At 41.1% G+C, this 16,126-nt stretch overlaps 4 protein-coding genes across 5 annotated transcripts; 3 read left to right on the forward strand and 1 right to left on the reverse strand.

Annotated features, from left to right (window-relative positions):
• Positions 1-6,557: 6,557 nt before the first annotated feature.
• Positions 6,558-8,340, forward strand: LOC9329742 (ATP-dependent Clp protease proteolytic subunit 4, chloroplastic; the record flags this gene model as incomplete). Its single annotated transcript, XM_002890895.2, has 3 exons — positions 6,558-7,072; positions 7,402-7,907; positions 8,100-8,340. Coding segments are annotated over 2 exons (999 nt in total), but the record flags the coding sequence as incomplete, so codon positions are not given.
• Positions 8,341-9,112: 772 nt separating this feature from the next.
• Positions 9,113-12,046, forward strand: LOC9327004 (replication protein A 70 kDa DNA-binding subunit C). Its single transcript, XM_021011869.1, is given in 3 exon segments — positions 9,113-9,525; positions 9,616-9,883; positions 9,886-12,046. Coding segments are annotated over 3 exon segments (2,502 nt in total). The 5' UTR covers positions 9,113-9,259; the 3' UTR covers positions 11,854-12,046.
• Positions 12,047-12,101: 55 nt separating this feature from the next.
• On the reverse strand, positions 12,102-14,006 carry LOC9327005. 2 transcript variants are annotated; one of them, XM_021011870.1, is made up of 4 exons: positions 13,901-14,006; positions 13,360-13,501; positions 12,990-13,283; positions 12,102-12,900 (listed from the first exon to the last, which is right to left on the reverse strand). In XM_021011870.1, the coding sequence occupies exons 2-4, from the start codon at positions 13,480-13,482 to the stop codon at positions 12,265-12,267; spliced, it is 1,053 nt and encodes a 350-aa protein (XP_020867529.1). In that variant the 5' UTR covers positions 13,483-13,501; positions 13,901-14,006; the 3' UTR covers positions 12,102-12,264. The 2 variants fall into 2 exon arrangements, with proteins under 2 accessions (XP_020867529.1, XP_020867530.1); XM_021011871.1 differs by lacking the exon at positions 13,901-14,006 and adding an exon at positions 13,682-13,830.
• A 508-nt stretch (positions 14,007-14,514) lies between these two features.
• LOC9329743 lies at positions 14,515-15,522 on the forward strand. The gene has a single exon (XM_002890897.2). It carries the CDS (start codon positions 14,752-14,754, stop codon positions 15,520-15,522), a length of 771 nt encoding a protein of 256 aa, XP_002890943.1. The 5' UTR covers positions 14,515-14,751.
• Positions 15,523-16,126: the final 604 nt, after the last annotated feature.

Here is a 16,126-nt window from a genome sequence, read left to right on the forward strand (position 1 = left end):
GATCCGGATACCGTACCCCCTGCGATGCATACCGGGGTACGGGATAAGAAAAGGAAGGCAAGGGGTTGTTCCTCTGGAAAAGATGAGATAACCATGAACCCTGTATCCCCAACTCCCAAAAAGGCGAACAAAACAGCTGTCCCCCAAACCCCATGGATTTCCAGACGTGTAACGCGGTCGTCGTCAAAAACGGGTGGGATACACCTGGGCAAACAACCGGTGCAGACTGCTGAGATGGCTGAGAAACCAAGCGGTGTGGCATGCGAACCTCCCACAATGGTAGCAATAATTTATTACTTAAAGCATTGGATGTTAGAGAGGAAAGCAAAATTTAAAAAAGAGCTTATCAGAGAATTGTTGGAAGAGATGGGCAAAATTTTTGAACCCATCAATCCACACACTCCTCGAGCGAGATCTCCAACTTCTCCTACCGCTGAGTGCAATAAGCCACCAACCCCCATTCACATCTCCGACACCGATTCATTACACCACAGTGATTCAAAAACTATCCCGCCGGATGAGGTACATCTGTCGGTTATATGTGCTGTATTATCAAGTTGTGTGGACTCTCAATGACGGGTAATGCATGTGTACTAACAGACTGATGGAGATGGTTGTTGGGGTCGGATTTCATCCCTTAGTACCGAACCGGATTTGGGACACCTCAGGGAACTTTTGAAGACACCTCAGGGAACTTTTGAAGACACCTCGGGGAAGTGTATCAATCACCTCGGTGAAGCAAGCCATTCACCTCGGGGCGGCAAGACAATCGCCTCGGGACAATATGCCGGTCGCCTCGGGATCCACAGGCAAGCTCGGAAACCCGAGCCAGCTCTTCGACTGCCCGAGCCGGTTCAAGCCAGGACACCCGAGCTGCTTCCTTCTGTGTACCCGAGTCCATCACCTCGGAGGTATCTGAATAAGTCATCTCGGGTACCCGAGCCAATCCTTCCTGTGTACCCGAGCCGATTGCATGAGTTCTCCCGAGGCAAAGACTTAGTAAATATTCGTCTTTAAAGTACCATTTCCAAGCAAGGCGTCATTTCCGAAAAAGAAGGATCAGTTCCGAAAGACCCGAAAATGATAAGGAAGAATCTCGGAGGATCAACTCAAATCGGGAAAACTTCCGGAAACCCTGAAGAATAAGGAAATATTCCTAATCCGCGATATTCTAGCCGACTTCAAGATAAATAGAAATCTTCCGGGAATATTGCTGGAGAAGCGGTTTATGATCGCTATATAAAGAGACATTTGAAGGAAGAACAGATTCGATACAAGGTGATCAGTCTGGATCTTAAATTCCCTACAACAAAACAACAAATGTACCCCTGGAAGTGAGACACAATGATAGTATAGTAGAGATGGTGGGTTATAAAACTTACTCTTGAGGAGATGCAGAGAGTGTTTCCTTGAATATCTTGAATTCATCGTCCAAACCCACAACCATTGGTGAATATTGGGCTGGCTTGGCACGACTTCCAAACAATGCTTTCAGTCGTGCATCTACTACAAATGCAGATGAGAGATTTTTTGACCTATGCCTGGTACGTTTTTGTCTTTCCGGCGGGGGCGGGGTGACAGTCCTTAAAGGCACAACCGGAACCGGAACAGGTGAGACAACAAGAGCAGAGTGTGGATCAATGGGGGCATGGGGGGGGGGGGGGCTGGGATATTCCGGGGGTGAAGGCTCATGCGCCTCAGAATATGAACCACTCTCACACTGGAGTAAAATACGCACATGTTACAAAATATGATGCTGTACACCCACGTGAACAAAAAAATATGATGTTGTACACATGTATGGCCTTAAAAATTAATACTAATAAACAGCCATGAACTAAAAAAGTGATGGTGTACACGCCTATGTGTTATATTAAAAAGAAGTACATGTATTAAGCGGAAATAGAAAACAAATACCTCAACCGAGAAATCGCTATGAGGGGGCGAGAGAAACGCATCTTCATGCGTAGGGGTGCAAGGTGATGGGGACCTTGCGTGGGATTGGTCGCCAACATCCAACGTAGATGGGCCACCAAGTTGAACCTGGGGGTGGGTACAGTAGGTGTTGTTAGCGTCTTTAATAAATGTAAAAATATCCAGATACGATTGGTGTTCAAAGACAGTGGGACAGGGGTAGAAGATGATGGTAATGAAGTATTGAGATAAATAGAAACAAAATACCTCTTGGATAACAGGGATAGGCGGGTTGGTGGCAGCATCATCTTTCTTATCATCGGAGGCTCCATGCTGGGGCAGGTGAGGAAATAGATTTAGTAAGCATTTGTTATACAACTTCAAGGAGGGTACCCGTACGGATGTACACGTGAAAAACGGTGTACAGGTGTACGGGGTATACAACTAACAGTATAAAGGAGTACGGGTATGATTGATGTCATCGGTATACACAGGCAGTGGGGCGAGGGATGAAAGGGGATGGTATTAAAGTATTGAGATAAATAAAAATTAAAATAGAAAGCATTTCTGATCCCCACTTTAAAGAGGGTACGGGTGTACACAAAATAAACGGTGTACACATGATTTTGGTATACAGGGGTACGGGGGAACATGTGTGCGGGGGTACGGAGTACGAGAGTACGGAGTACGGATGTATAGGTGTACGGTGAACAGGGGTATGGAGTACGGGAGTACGGGTATGATTGATGTGATCGATATACACAGGCAGTGGGGCGAGAGATGAAAGGGGACGGTATTGACGTATTGAGATAAATAAAAATTAAAATACCTCCTCGATAACAGAGATAGGTGGAATGGGAGTAGCATCATCGTGCTTACCATCGCCGGCGCCATGCTGGGGCAGGAGAAAAAATAGAATTAGTAAGCATTTCTGATCCCCACTTTAAAGAGGAGTACGGGGTACGGGTGTACACAAAATAAACTGTGTACACATGATTTTGGTATACAGGGGTACGGGAGACATGTGTGCGGGGGTACAGAGTACGGGAGTACGGGTGCGCAGGTGTTCGATGTACAGAGGTACGGCTGTCTGGGTATATAGGGGTACGTGTGTTAGAAATATATTAAAATGCAATACCTTGTCTGAGATATTAGAAGGGGATTGATTGAGGCTGGCATCTTCGTTGATGCCGCAGGATGGTGAGCTCAAATCAGTAATAACATTCTTCACTACACCATATTCTTCCCACCAACAATCCCTATATGCCGCATTGTCAAAATCAGAAGATGATACCCCCATATCAACCTCACCTGTACCTGCTTGCTCTTTCCCATTACCTTGTTGTGGTTTAGGTGCGGGGGTTGATGCAGCTTTATCCCTTTCATCCTCATCAGGTTGATGGATCGACCGTCTAGCCAACTTGGTTAAAGGGAAAGAAGAGGGATTTGGGGATTCAACACGAGCTCTAATTCTGGGTGCAAACATTTTGCCCATTTCTTCCTTTAATTCCTGGACGATTTCACCTTTTAGAATATTCTCCCTCTCTACAGTCCAAATCTTAAGGTCAGCAATCATTGCTGCAAAATCAGAGGAACACTTAGAACACGCCCCAGAAGGACCTGCTGTGGAACTTTCCCCCTCAAAACCCGGTTGCTGTTGTTTAAAGTGGACTGTTTTGGTCCTCTTCTCAGTGTCTTTTTTGGATTGAGACCGGGTAACACGGGATTGGATTTGGATTCCTTCTGTTCTTGGTTTTTTCTGGGGGGAAGGGTTTACGGAAGGACCTGTTGACCTAGCTTTTTGTTTCACAGCCGGTGTGCGTACCGTGCGTTCTTTATTACTCACAGCCCCCTCCTGTTTAGCAAAGCGCCTAGGTTCAAGCCGGTCTCCAGCGGGGACACCTCCGATGAACTCTTGTGATGAAAATTCGTGTCCAACTTTAATCAATGTTTCCAACATCTCTACCTTCGAGTCATATACCTCGTCATCGCATAAGAACTCATCCTCATCCAACTCATCAGGTGCTTCCAAAATAGGGTGCACAACAAGCTACAAAGCAATAAGAAAACTTGTTAGGATTCCCATACATCATAGTTGTGAATACAGATGTACACACCAGGTGTACAGGGGATAGGGGTGTACTTGACAAATTGCTGTACATCTAAAAAGTAAACGATGTTCTAAGCTTTGGGAAAGATGTAGTAAGGTACATGTGGCTCTGTTTCCACTGCAACAATATCTTCCTCGCTTAGAAGGGTTACTGAGGAACTGCAACCATAAGGACTGTCAATAAAGGAAGACATGTCTTTCGGATTTGGTATCTTAGTTGTCAAAGAAGGAATGCATTCGAAGGCCATGAGCTGCAGTGGGAGAGGGAATCCATAGAAAGCACTATTCGTTTGCTTCAACCGAGCTACGAGAGATTCATTCGATGTGTACCCCATAGAAAAACGAGAGAAGGTGTTGGTGAAACTCTTCGTACCCCATGGGAATGAAAGGAAAAAATCTGTATCCTGCAGAAGACCAACAGTCTCCTTCGAAATTTTCAATTTTTTGTTGGAGCACATTACAATGCCATCAACAAGAACCAACAACGCCAAAGGTAGAAGTTTGTCTTCATCGAGTTTCAGATCCTTCAACATCTCAAGAACAGATTTTACCGTGGGAACAGGAGAGCCTGGCGGGAAGAGTTCATTCCAATATGCCTCAGAACCCTCAGTTCTTCTCTTGATTTCTTCATCCGTTGGCATCTTGGAACACCGCAAACCAGATATAATGTGGAACTCACGTAGGGAGAACTTTATAGGCTTCCCCCCAAACACAATCCACAATTCGTGTTCCTTCCCGGTGATAAGCTGCCTACTGAGAAGAGCATGAATCAACTTTACAGAGTTTGAACACCTCGCCACAGGGAGACTGAAAAGCTTGCCAAATTGAGATTGAAGAATGGTGGTCATTGCTTCAGTGTTTTCCAAGATACTGTAAAGGGTTCCGATAAGGTTTGCCTTTGAGTAAATGTTAAGTCTGGCTCCGGATGGATATGAATCAGCAGCAAATAATCGCGGTGGCAAAGTCGGAGGCCCGTCGCCCAAATCGCCTGAGTCTTCTGATGATGACATTTAGGAGAATTTTGTTAAAGAAGCCAGAGAAATTGGGGAATAAAACTGAGACAGAAGTAAACGAAAAGTTAATAATTGCGGAACGGTTGTAAGAATTGGATTTCAGATTTTAAACCACCAAATTAACCCCCTTTTACACTTGCGCACTTCCGAAGAAGTCGGAACCGTTACAACACCAACGCTCGAATAAAAGTGGGGAGGTTAAATTCGATTTTTCAGTTTTCAAAATTAGGAAATTGAGGCATATGGGCAGTTACCGAATTTGCCAGAATCCATCGAAAAACAACGTAAACAGTTAAATTTCCTTACCTCGATTCATAGGTGCCAGGTGATGAGACGGACCTCCAGCCGACTCCGGGTTCTCCTCCGACACCGGGTTCTCCTCCGTCTCCGGGTTCCCCTCCGTCTCCGGGTTCCCCTCCGTCTCCCGGTACACAAAAGGTTAATGATACTTTCTTTTTGTTTATATGCTTTGTTTGGTTGTCTTTTCTTGTTTGTGTGAATCATATCAAAGCTATCTCCGTTTGTATAATGTGTTCAACATCTTTGAAAAGTGTATGTATTATACAAACAACAGACTGTGAAACAATGGGGTTAGTTGGATAAGGATTTTGGTTCATTTGGTTTGGCTTTGTCATTTGTGTGATTAGTTGAAGCTATTGTTATAAAATCAAATTGTTTTTTTTCACCGGGAAGTTTTTATAACCAGAAAATTATTTCAACGTCCAATTAACGTCTAATTTTTTTGTTTAATTCAGTTGATTAGCTTTGGAACGTTTGACATAATTCGGTTTTGATTAGATACGGGTTTAAATTAACATACAGTAGTTTGGTTTGGTGTGCTTTCGTCGAACTCAATTCGGTCTGGTTCGCATACTAAAATAGGCCAGGGCCCAATAAACCGTAACTTACTAACTTGATTAGGCCTGGGCATATTACCCGAACCCGAAGAACCGAACCGAACCCGACCCGAAAAACCCGATCCGAATCTGAATCCGAAGTTTTAAAATACCCGAACGGGTTCTAAACTTCACAACCCAAAAATCCGAACCCGAATCCGACCCGAACCCTAACCCAAACAAGTACCCGAACATACCCGAAATATAAGTACATAGTTATAATATATTAGTAATATTTATACTTGTAAAAATTTAAGTGCCTAAATTATTTGGATGTTAAGAATTTTTGGGTGTTTTAGTTACTTTTGGCTAGATTTGGTTAAAAAATACTTGGGTTTTATAGATTTTTGAGTATTTTTCAATACTTTGCAAAGAGTCGGATACAAAATTTTTAATATTGGATACTTCGAGTAAACCCGAATCCGAACCCGAAATATCCGATCCGAACCCGACCCGAATCCGAAGTTTTAAAATACCCGAACGAGTCTTAGTTTTTTATACCCGAAAAACCCGAACCCGAAAAACCCGACCCGAACCCGATCCGAATATCCGAACGCCCAGGCCTAAACTTGATTAAGTAGTCCAATTTAGAATAATAACCCGACCCGGAATTGATCCGGTTAAATTCCGGGTCGGGTCATTTACTCGCGTGTTTCTTTCTTCTTCGCTTCATCCGAAGGAGGAGTTTGTTTTATCAAATCCACATTTCCCCAAATTTCTCTCTTCTTCTTCTTCGCTTCAGCCGTGGGAACCCTATCTCTCCCCTCTTCTCTAAAACCTTCTCTCGTTTCATCAAGACTCAATTCATCTTCCTCTGCATCTTCTTCTTCGTCTCCTAAACCCAACAATCTCTACCTCAAACCCACCAAACTCATTTCACCACCTCTCAGAACAACTTCTCCGTCGCCACTGAGATTCGCCAATGCTTCAATCGAGATGTCACAGACACAGGAATCAGCTATTCGCGGAGCTGAATCTGACGTAATGGGTCTTCTTCTTAGGGAACGAATCGTCTTTCTTGGTAGCAGTATCGATGATTTCGTCGCTGATGCTATCATGAGTCAATTGCTACTTTTAGATGCTAAAGATCCTAAGAAAGATATCAAACTCTTTATCAATTCTCCTGGTGGTTCTCTCAGGTTCAATCTTGATTTCGTTTCTTTGTTTTCTCATCTGGGTTTGTGCGTTAATGGCTAAAGTTTCAGTCTTTTTGCAACTTAGGTCAGATTTTAGGGTTTTAGTTGACATTGCAAAGTAATGCAATTCTGTGAAAGTTTCAAGTGTAATTGCTGTGATAATCCATTGTCTAGTAATAGAACTGTAAGAGCCGAAGTCTCTCCTCAGCTATTTGGCTAATGTTACTTGTGGTTGACTATGAGTAATCTTGTTGACTTGTTTGCACAATGATTGATTGGTTTTATATTATACTTCAGATGATCTAACTTAATGTTGTGATTGTTTGGTTTAGTGCAACCATGGCTATATACGATGTGGTACAGCTTGTGAGAGCTGATGTTTCGACGATTGCTCTTGGCATTGTTGCATCAACAGCTTCGATTATTCTTGGAGCGGGAACTAAAGGTAAGCGCTTTGCTATGCCCAACACTAGGATAATGATTCATCAACCACTTGGAGGTGCGAGCGATCAAGCTATAGATGTTGAGATTCAAGCTAAGGAGGTTATGCATAACAAGAACAATGTCACCAGCATTATCGCGGGTTGTACTAGTCGATCGTTTGAGCAGGTTCTCAAAGATATTGATAGAAACCGGTACATGTCTCCGATTGAAGCTGTTGAGTATGGTTTGATAGATGGAGTTATTGATGGAGACAGCATTATTCCTCTTGAACCTGTTCCTGATAGAGTGAAACCGAGAGTAAACTACGAGGAGATTAGCAAGGATCCGATGAAATTCTTGACTCCCGAGATACCAGATGATGAGATTTACTAAAGGCAAGCTCATCTAGAACCAGGTGATTGTTCATACTGACTATAACTACTTTTTGGTTATATGCTTAGCCATGTATTCTTCATCGCTAGTGGTGAAAACTGAATAATGTTTGAATCTTCATTGTCAAGAAGATGAATGAACATCTAAAACTAGTTAGACTGTTGTGATTTTCATTAGAGAGTAATCTGACATCTCTATATCTTTTTATCTCCAGGGATCTTCCAATGTGACTAAGACTGGCGGTTTTGAGGAAAAAAGCTCGATATCTTCTGCGGTTACTGGTGTTGGCTTTTCGAAACCGAAGCTGGTAGTACTTGCCTTTTGTAATCTCATATTTCACTTGTTCAGAAAATAATGTTCCTTGTATCACTCTGTTTCGAGCAAAATGACTTTAAGAAGGTGTAGTAGATTTCATTAATGACAATCTCTGTTTAAGTGTTCTATGGATTCAAGAAGTATCAGCAGTATTTTCTAGTATTCATAACCAAAAAAAAAATCAATCTTAATAAGCTTTAGTTACAATTTAAATGTTGGTGATTTAGGTAATTAAGTTCTTCTTTGTGAGAAGAAGTATCAGTCCACAGATTTATTTCTTCTTCTTTTATGGATTCAAAGTTTGCAAAAGACTGTAAATTCTTAGATTTGGGCCCTCTAATGGGCCTTTGACGTAGTCCTTGTCATTTGGACTCCAAATTTAACTTCTTTTTTAATTGTAACGTTTAGTGGAGCTTAATCGTGGCCACTAAGTATTCCACGTCAGCAGTTGAAAAAGTGAAGCTTTCTCGGTAAGCTTAATATTATTAGTTCCGACATTATTTCACCCTTTTGGTCCCCTTTTGGTCCCCTAATTGTAACGTTTAGTGGAGCTTAATCGTGGCCACTAAGTATTCCACGTCAGCAGTTGAAAAAGTGAAGCTTTCTCGGTAAGCTTAATATTATTAGTTCCGACATTATTTCACCCTTTTGGTCCCCTAATTCTCATTTCATTACAATTTATTTTCATAATTTATAAACTCTACTTACTACCCATTAGAAATCTGCATACAAATTTTGAACATCACTCCCCAATTCGTATACAATTAAATGGGATTTTGATTTAGGAATTCTGTGAATTAGGGGTTATTTATAATTCTTGAAAAATACAAGACCCGATATGTAAATAGTCCAAAAGTGACGAAAACGTTCTACTTTTCCTTTTCCCTCTAAAAAGCTTCCACCTTTATACCACTTTAGGGTTCAATCATTAAATCCCTAATTCAATTTATCATCCTCTCTCTTTCGTCTTCTCAATTTCTGAATCAAACCCAAACCCATTCTCGAAATAGAGTCTTCTCTAAAGTTCAAAATCGAGGTTAATTGGGTTCGTCGGAAACGATGGCGGTGAATTTGACGGCCGGAGCGATAACGAAGATATTGAATGGAGAAGTGTCGAGTGAGATAGATTTGATGCCAGTGCTACAAGTAACGGAATTGAAGATGATTCAAAGCAATCGATATAAGTTTTTGTTATCAGATGGGATTCACTTGCAAGCAGGAATGCTTAATACTACATTGAACAGTTTAGTGATTCAAGGCAGTATTCAATTGGGTTCGATTGTTAGACTCACTCACTATGTCTGCAGTCTCATCCAGGGTCGAAGGTAATATTGCAATCTCGTAACCCTAGTTTCATAATTGTCTAAAGAACCAACCTTTGTTTAAAGTAGTTCTGGTGTTGATGATGATGACAGGATTGTTATAATTATGCAATTGGAGGTTATTGTGGCGAAATGTGATATAATTGGAACTCCTAATGAACCTGGGCAACGCGGTGGAGCGGCGGTTCCTGTTAACACACAAAGCAATGGTGGTTTTGACCAGCAACAAGCTAGAAGGAGTGATGTCAATGGTGGGAGATACGGTGTATCTGCTAATTCACCTCAGCCTCTAGTTGGTGGTCTTAACAGTTCCGACGCTGGGAGATATGGTGTATCGGCTAGTTTGGCTCAGCCTCAAGTTGGTGGTCTAACAGTTCCGATGCTGGGAGATATGGTGTATCGGCTGCTGCTTCACCTCAACCTCAAGTTAGTCAAAGATATGGTACTGGTTCTGGTTATCCGGAAACATCACCTTCCACCAGACCGTATGTGAGCTCAAATGCAGGTTATGGAGGGTCTAGGCAGGAGCAACCTCGGGCTCCTCCTGCAACAACCGCTTATTCTCGTCCAGTTCAGTCAGCTTATCAGCCACAACAACCACCGATGTATGTTAATAGGGGACCTGTGGCTAGGAACGAAGCTCCTCCGAGGATAATTCCGATTGCTGCTCTTAATCCTTACCAGGGTCGGTGGACCATCAAGGTCAGGGTCTCGAGTAAGGCAGAACTGAGACGGTTTAATAATCCGCGTGGGGAAGGGAAATTGTTCAGTTTTGATCTCCTTGATGCTGATGGTGGAGAAATACGGGTGACTTGTTTTAATGATGCGGTTGATCAATTCTTTGACCAGATTGTAGTTGGTAATGTTTATCTGATATCAAGGGGAAATTTGAAGCCTGCCCAGAAGAACTATAATCATCTTCCCAATGATTATGAAATACATTTGGATTCTGCATCAACGATACAGCGCTGTGAGGATGATGGTACCATTCCACGCAATCAGTTCCATTTTCGTAACATAAGTGATATTGAAAACATGGAGAGCAACAGCATGACTGATCTAATTGGTATTGTTTCGTCCATCGGTACCACAGTACCAATTATGCGGAAAAACGGAACTGAGGTAGATAAAAGGGCACTTCAGTTGAAGGATATGTCAGGCCGTAGTGTTGAGGTAACCATGTGGGGTAATTTCTGCAGCGCAGAAGGACAGCAATTGCAAAATCTTTGTGATTCTGGGGTATTCCCGGTTCTTGCTTTGAAAGCGGGCAGGATCGGTGAATTCAACGGGAAGCAAGTGAGCACCATTGGATCAAGTCAATTCTTCGTAGAGCCAGATTTCCCTGAAGCCAGAGAATTAAGGCAATGGTATGAGAGAGAAGGAAGGAATGCTAATTTTACCTCCATATCTAGAGAGTTTTCCGGTGTTGGCAGACAAGAGGTTCGCAAGGTAATTACTCAGATCAAGGACGAGAAGCTAGGGACCTCAGAGAAGCCGGACTGGATCACAGTCTGTGCCACCATTTCATTCATGAAGGTTGAAAATTTCTGCTATACGGCTTGTCCTATCATGAATGGAGATCGTCCATGCAGCAAAAAAGTCACAAATAACGGAGATGGGACATGGCGTTGTGAGAAGTGTGACAAATGCGTGGATGAATGTGACTACAGGTATATATTGCAGATCCAGTTACAGGACCATACAGGCCTAACCTGGGCCACAGCATTCCAGGAAGCTGGTGAAGAGATAATGGGAATGTCTGCAAAAGATTTGTATTATGTGAAGTATGAAAATCAGGAGGAGGAGAAATTTGAAGATATCATCCGCAGTGTCGCTTTTACCAAGTACATTTTCAAGCTGAAGATTAAAGAAGAAACTTATAGCGACGAGCAACGGGTTAAAGCAACAGTTGTCAAAGCTGAAAAGCTGAACTATGCTTCAAATACCAGGTGCATGCTAGAGGCAATGGATAAACTCAAGATAGGAGATGCAAATTCTCTGCCTATAAATACAGAGAGTTCCAACTACAGGTCTGATGCAGTTAATTCCGGTATTGGAACCTCAGGAACTAGAGACACTGCGTCAGTGGATGCACGCAGAGAATTCGGATTACCTGCAGCAAACCAAGTGGGTCAATATGGAAATCAGTACAGTAGTGGTGCAAGGTCTCTTGGCGGTATTACTAGCTGCAACGCATGTGGCAGCAACAGCCATGTTTCGGCAAACTGCCCAAGCCTTATGAGTGAGCCACAAGGACAATACATGAATGGCACACCAGGAAGATACAATGCAGGAGGAGGTATGCCAAGGCAAAATGTTGGCAGCTACTGAAAAACTCAAGTGACTTTTCACATCATCATAATCATCAGCAATGGTCAGAGGCTGTTTTGACCGTTTTAAGTTTGCTTATCTAGTAGACTACTACATTAGCATGTTTCATTTCCATTTTGTCGGTCTTTAGTGTTTTTGTTTTCATTGTATAACTCTCTTTATTATTAGATGAGGTCAAGTTTTCTGATCAAAATCTGATTCAAGTAAACTACATAGTAACTTACTTTTGCGTTAATAATATAGGTTACTGAGGGAATTATTAAACTTTTATTTAGACCCATTAAAAGGGATAAAACGACACCACTGTTTTGGTTTACACAATTCACTGAATTACAAAAACCTTCCCTCTCACACAAACATCCAATCCTTACATAGTAATTTGTAGTTTTTGGAATCAATAAGAACTTTCTGTCAATAACAGAGTCCAGTTGATTTAGCAGATTCTCCAACATTTACATTGAAATAAACCTCCTTCACTCCCTCTCCTGTACCACAATGTCCCCCAGAAATGCCTGAGTCGCCAGGGCTCTGGTTGTATTCAGAAACCATAGCGGTTTCAGTAACCATTTTCTCAGCCACTGCTCTGAGACGGTAACGCTCAGCTCTTGACCCAATCACTTGTCCTAAAATCGAAGCTCCAATGGTCAAAGCCATGGCTGTTTTCGGCATCAGTACAGATTTCCTAAGCATTGCTATAAAAGGCACAGCGGCATGGACCGCCACAAACCATGAAGGCGAAAACTTCTTGGTGTGTTCTCTCCATACACCAAGAGGCACATTTGCAGCCATTCCCATGAGAGCGATTGCAAGCATCTTTTCAGGTAAAGGCTGAGGGCGAAGACTTTTAACCAAAGCAGTCTTTGAAAGTGCAGCTCTTGCAGCTACTATAGGAGCTGGACATCTATATTTCATACCAGATGGCAGCGTTAATGCTTTAGAAACAAGAGGCATGACTTTGCTTGCAGCTCTAAAAGACTTGGCGATAGGACAATTCCCGGTTTTTAACCATTCGTCTCCAACTGCCTCATGTTTCGACGAGTCCCCAGACTACGAAAAGCAAGCAATCAAGTAAAAACATATCAGAAACAGTAACTCCTTGTAAATTCCAAAGTTATACACAATCTACAAAATCCTACCTGTTGGTTTTTGGAAGGTTTAGGTTTCTTCTGTTGTTTCTTCCATTTCTCAGAGAAAGGACCAAAGCCAAAAGGCCCTCCAGGACCAAAAGCTGATAGGCTTATAGTAGCTACTTTCCCCGCAAGTGGATTGAATTGCAGAGGAGCACGACGAGCCGTCTCATCTTCAAAATCATCTCGGAAACTAGAATGTCCAGAAAGCGGCACAATGCCATCTTTTCCATGGAACAGCTTGAATGCTGAATCAAATCCAGGACCATCTTCAAAAATCGGACCTTTACCTCCTTGCACCACCTACACAAGGAATTATAAACTTCACCGGAATAGCATAAAAATTTACTTTTTTTAACGGAAGGTAAGAAATTATTACCGGAATTGGAAGACTCAAGGAGGAGAAGGACAAATTGGTAGGCTTGTTGATGTTTCTCAGGAAAGGGCATTTCTGGATTATGCTTTCAGCAACAAAGGGACATTGAGATGATTCTTGATCCATTGAATATCCTTTTTAGCTCCTGAGAGATTGAAAATGAAAATGAAGTTGATGATCAAAACGAACAAGTATCCAAAATTGATTCAAGAGGAAAACAATTCAGCATTAGAATCTAACTTAAAAACTAGTTTTGAGTTTCATTTTCGGGTAATTTTAGGTTTCGAAAAAAAAAACAAAAAAATTACGCTAAAATTAAACGCACTATGAATCAAATTCCGCCGTGAAACCCTAAAATTCGAATGAAAAATAGGAGTTCTGCAACAATTTCGTATCAGAAAATCTGCATCGCACGATCAATTTAGTTATAGATTGAAAAAATTGAATCGTACGAAACCTAGAGAAGAGATCTGTTTCGAATAGAGGAAATTTTTTATGAAGGATCGATATGATAAATCAGAAAAACGAAGAGAGAATCAATCACCTGAGAACTTTCGCCGGGAAATGATTTTGGCAGAGTAGCTTAGATTTTTGAGAAAACGTGTGGTGAACACAGACGTGTTTGAGTTTCTATTGAGAGTTACCGGTTTAGTCGGTGAACCGTGAAGCTCTTTTTGGAAAACCGGTGATTGCCGGTTTAGTTGACTCTGTAATGTGAAGCACGTGGTTGTGTTCGGTGGAGAAACTGAACCACGAAGACTATTTGGTGCTGGATAATGGATCTCATGCCGTTTATCGCTACGATTTATCTGATCCAACGGTAGAGATTTAATGGGGTAGCTTTAGTGGTTGTTGTAGACTTGTACTAGTAGTGAACTAGTGATAAATAAATTTTAGAAATTTTGTTTTAATTGGGTTATTGATTTTTAGAATTATTTATTTATTATTTTTTAGAATAATTGGTTACTTGTTGAATCATATAGGCGACAAAACAGAAATAATATTTTTTTGTTATACAAGTAAGTAGTAACCTTTTTTTTTTTTTTTTTCATCGAGTAAGTAGTAACCTAACAAGTAACAAAATCCAATATCCAATATTCAACATTTAACACGGATGAAGCATACAAAAGCTAACAAGTAACAAATCCAATCGTTCGTAACCGTTTCTCTCCCAACGACAAAGAAGGCGACCTTTAACAGAGAAACACTTTTACTTTTCGTTATCTTCTCCGGCCGGCGTCGACTCCGACGTCGGCCGTACTTTTCCTTTTACTCTTCTGTTCTCTTTTCTTTTGTAGTTTAAGTTTTCTATATAAATCTCAATCGGAGAAGCGATTGTTTGTGCGATTATCACCAAATCTTCAATTTCTCTTGCTTGGTCCTTTCTCATCCGAAATGGTTTCGTATGGCAGTTTCAGTGATAGGGTTTTGGTGATGGGTTTGTCTGACAGCGTAGGACATGACGATCTGGATATGAGGATGTTATTGTTAACAAATCCATGGTTGAGTTTGTCTCAAGTTTGGGTCTCTACATCAATAGCCAACGCCACTTCGATTCTCGATGTTAGGGTTTTCGTTCCTCTTCAAAGAGGCGTGATTGTCCGTGCGATGATGATGTTCATTCACGGTGTTTTTCTGGGTATGTCCAGCCTTTTCGGTATGGCGGCAATAATTGACCGCGTTTTGATGCAAACTTACAGCATGGGACGCATATGGGATCCCGAAATTACATTTGAGGCATTTATCGTGAAGATCGCCAACGAGCTCTTTGATGTGAGATGTATAACAAGATGGGATTACACTAGTATGAAGTCAAACTTTCTAATGCGCATTATGACACCAAAACGGACTAATTGGTATCAGATTGTCGATTTTTCAAAACTTATTCCAGGAGCAACGGGTTCTTTCTATGTGATGTGGAGTTTCAAACAACGAAGGCCAATAAGACATACATATCACATTCGAGCAAGATGGTATATGAAGAAGGTACAGAACATGTTTAACAACATGATAGTGAGTAAGGCTTATCGAATGAAAGCATCGTCAAGTTCATTTCTTCATTTTTGTCATCTTCAGTATATGGCACATAATTTTGTTTATGTAAAAAATTGCTTTATGAAGTTTTGTAATGGTTTTGTAATTGATATTGTAATACCAATTGATTAATAAAAGTTTTTAGAAGAAAAAAAAAAAAAAAAGTAACAAATCCAATCAATTTTTGTTCATGCTTCTCCTATACACACCAGAAACCTAACAAGTAAAAAATCCAATATCCAATCTGCAACATTTATCATGGATGAAGCATATACAAAAGCTTTTGAAACTTCTTAATTTGTCAAAAAGATTAAAAGGATTATTATCACAAATTCATAATCTTTTTTTTTTTACGTCTAGATTTATTATTTATTGCAAATTATGAGAACTGTTACATAAACGATTCTACAACGGACAATTCCTTCCGACCCTTATTAGATCCATGACCTGACGACACTTCTCTCTCGGCGTAGAATCCTGGCGAACGACTATAATTGTACTTCACTGGAGATCTCCTACATACTTGCCTCATTTAATCTGCAAATTTATTAATAAATCATAATATCTGGGACTCGAACCCAAACCTCTTGATGTAGAAGCATTAATTAATCCTTGGTCAACCAATGGCCAAGGGAGCTTCCACTCACAAATTCATAATCTATGTAAGTAATTATTCTACAAATAGTTAATACCTTTTAAATTGATATATGCACTCTAGTTTGGATAATATATATAT

Source organism: Arabidopsis lyrata (genome assembly GCF_000004255.2).
Source record: "Arabidopsis lyrata subsp. lyrata unplaced genomic scaffold ARALYscaffold_1, whole genome shotgun sequence".
Classification (NCBI taxonomy): Eukaryota; Viridiplantae; Streptophyta; class Magnoliopsida; order Brassicales; family Brassicaceae; genus Arabidopsis; species Arabidopsis lyrata.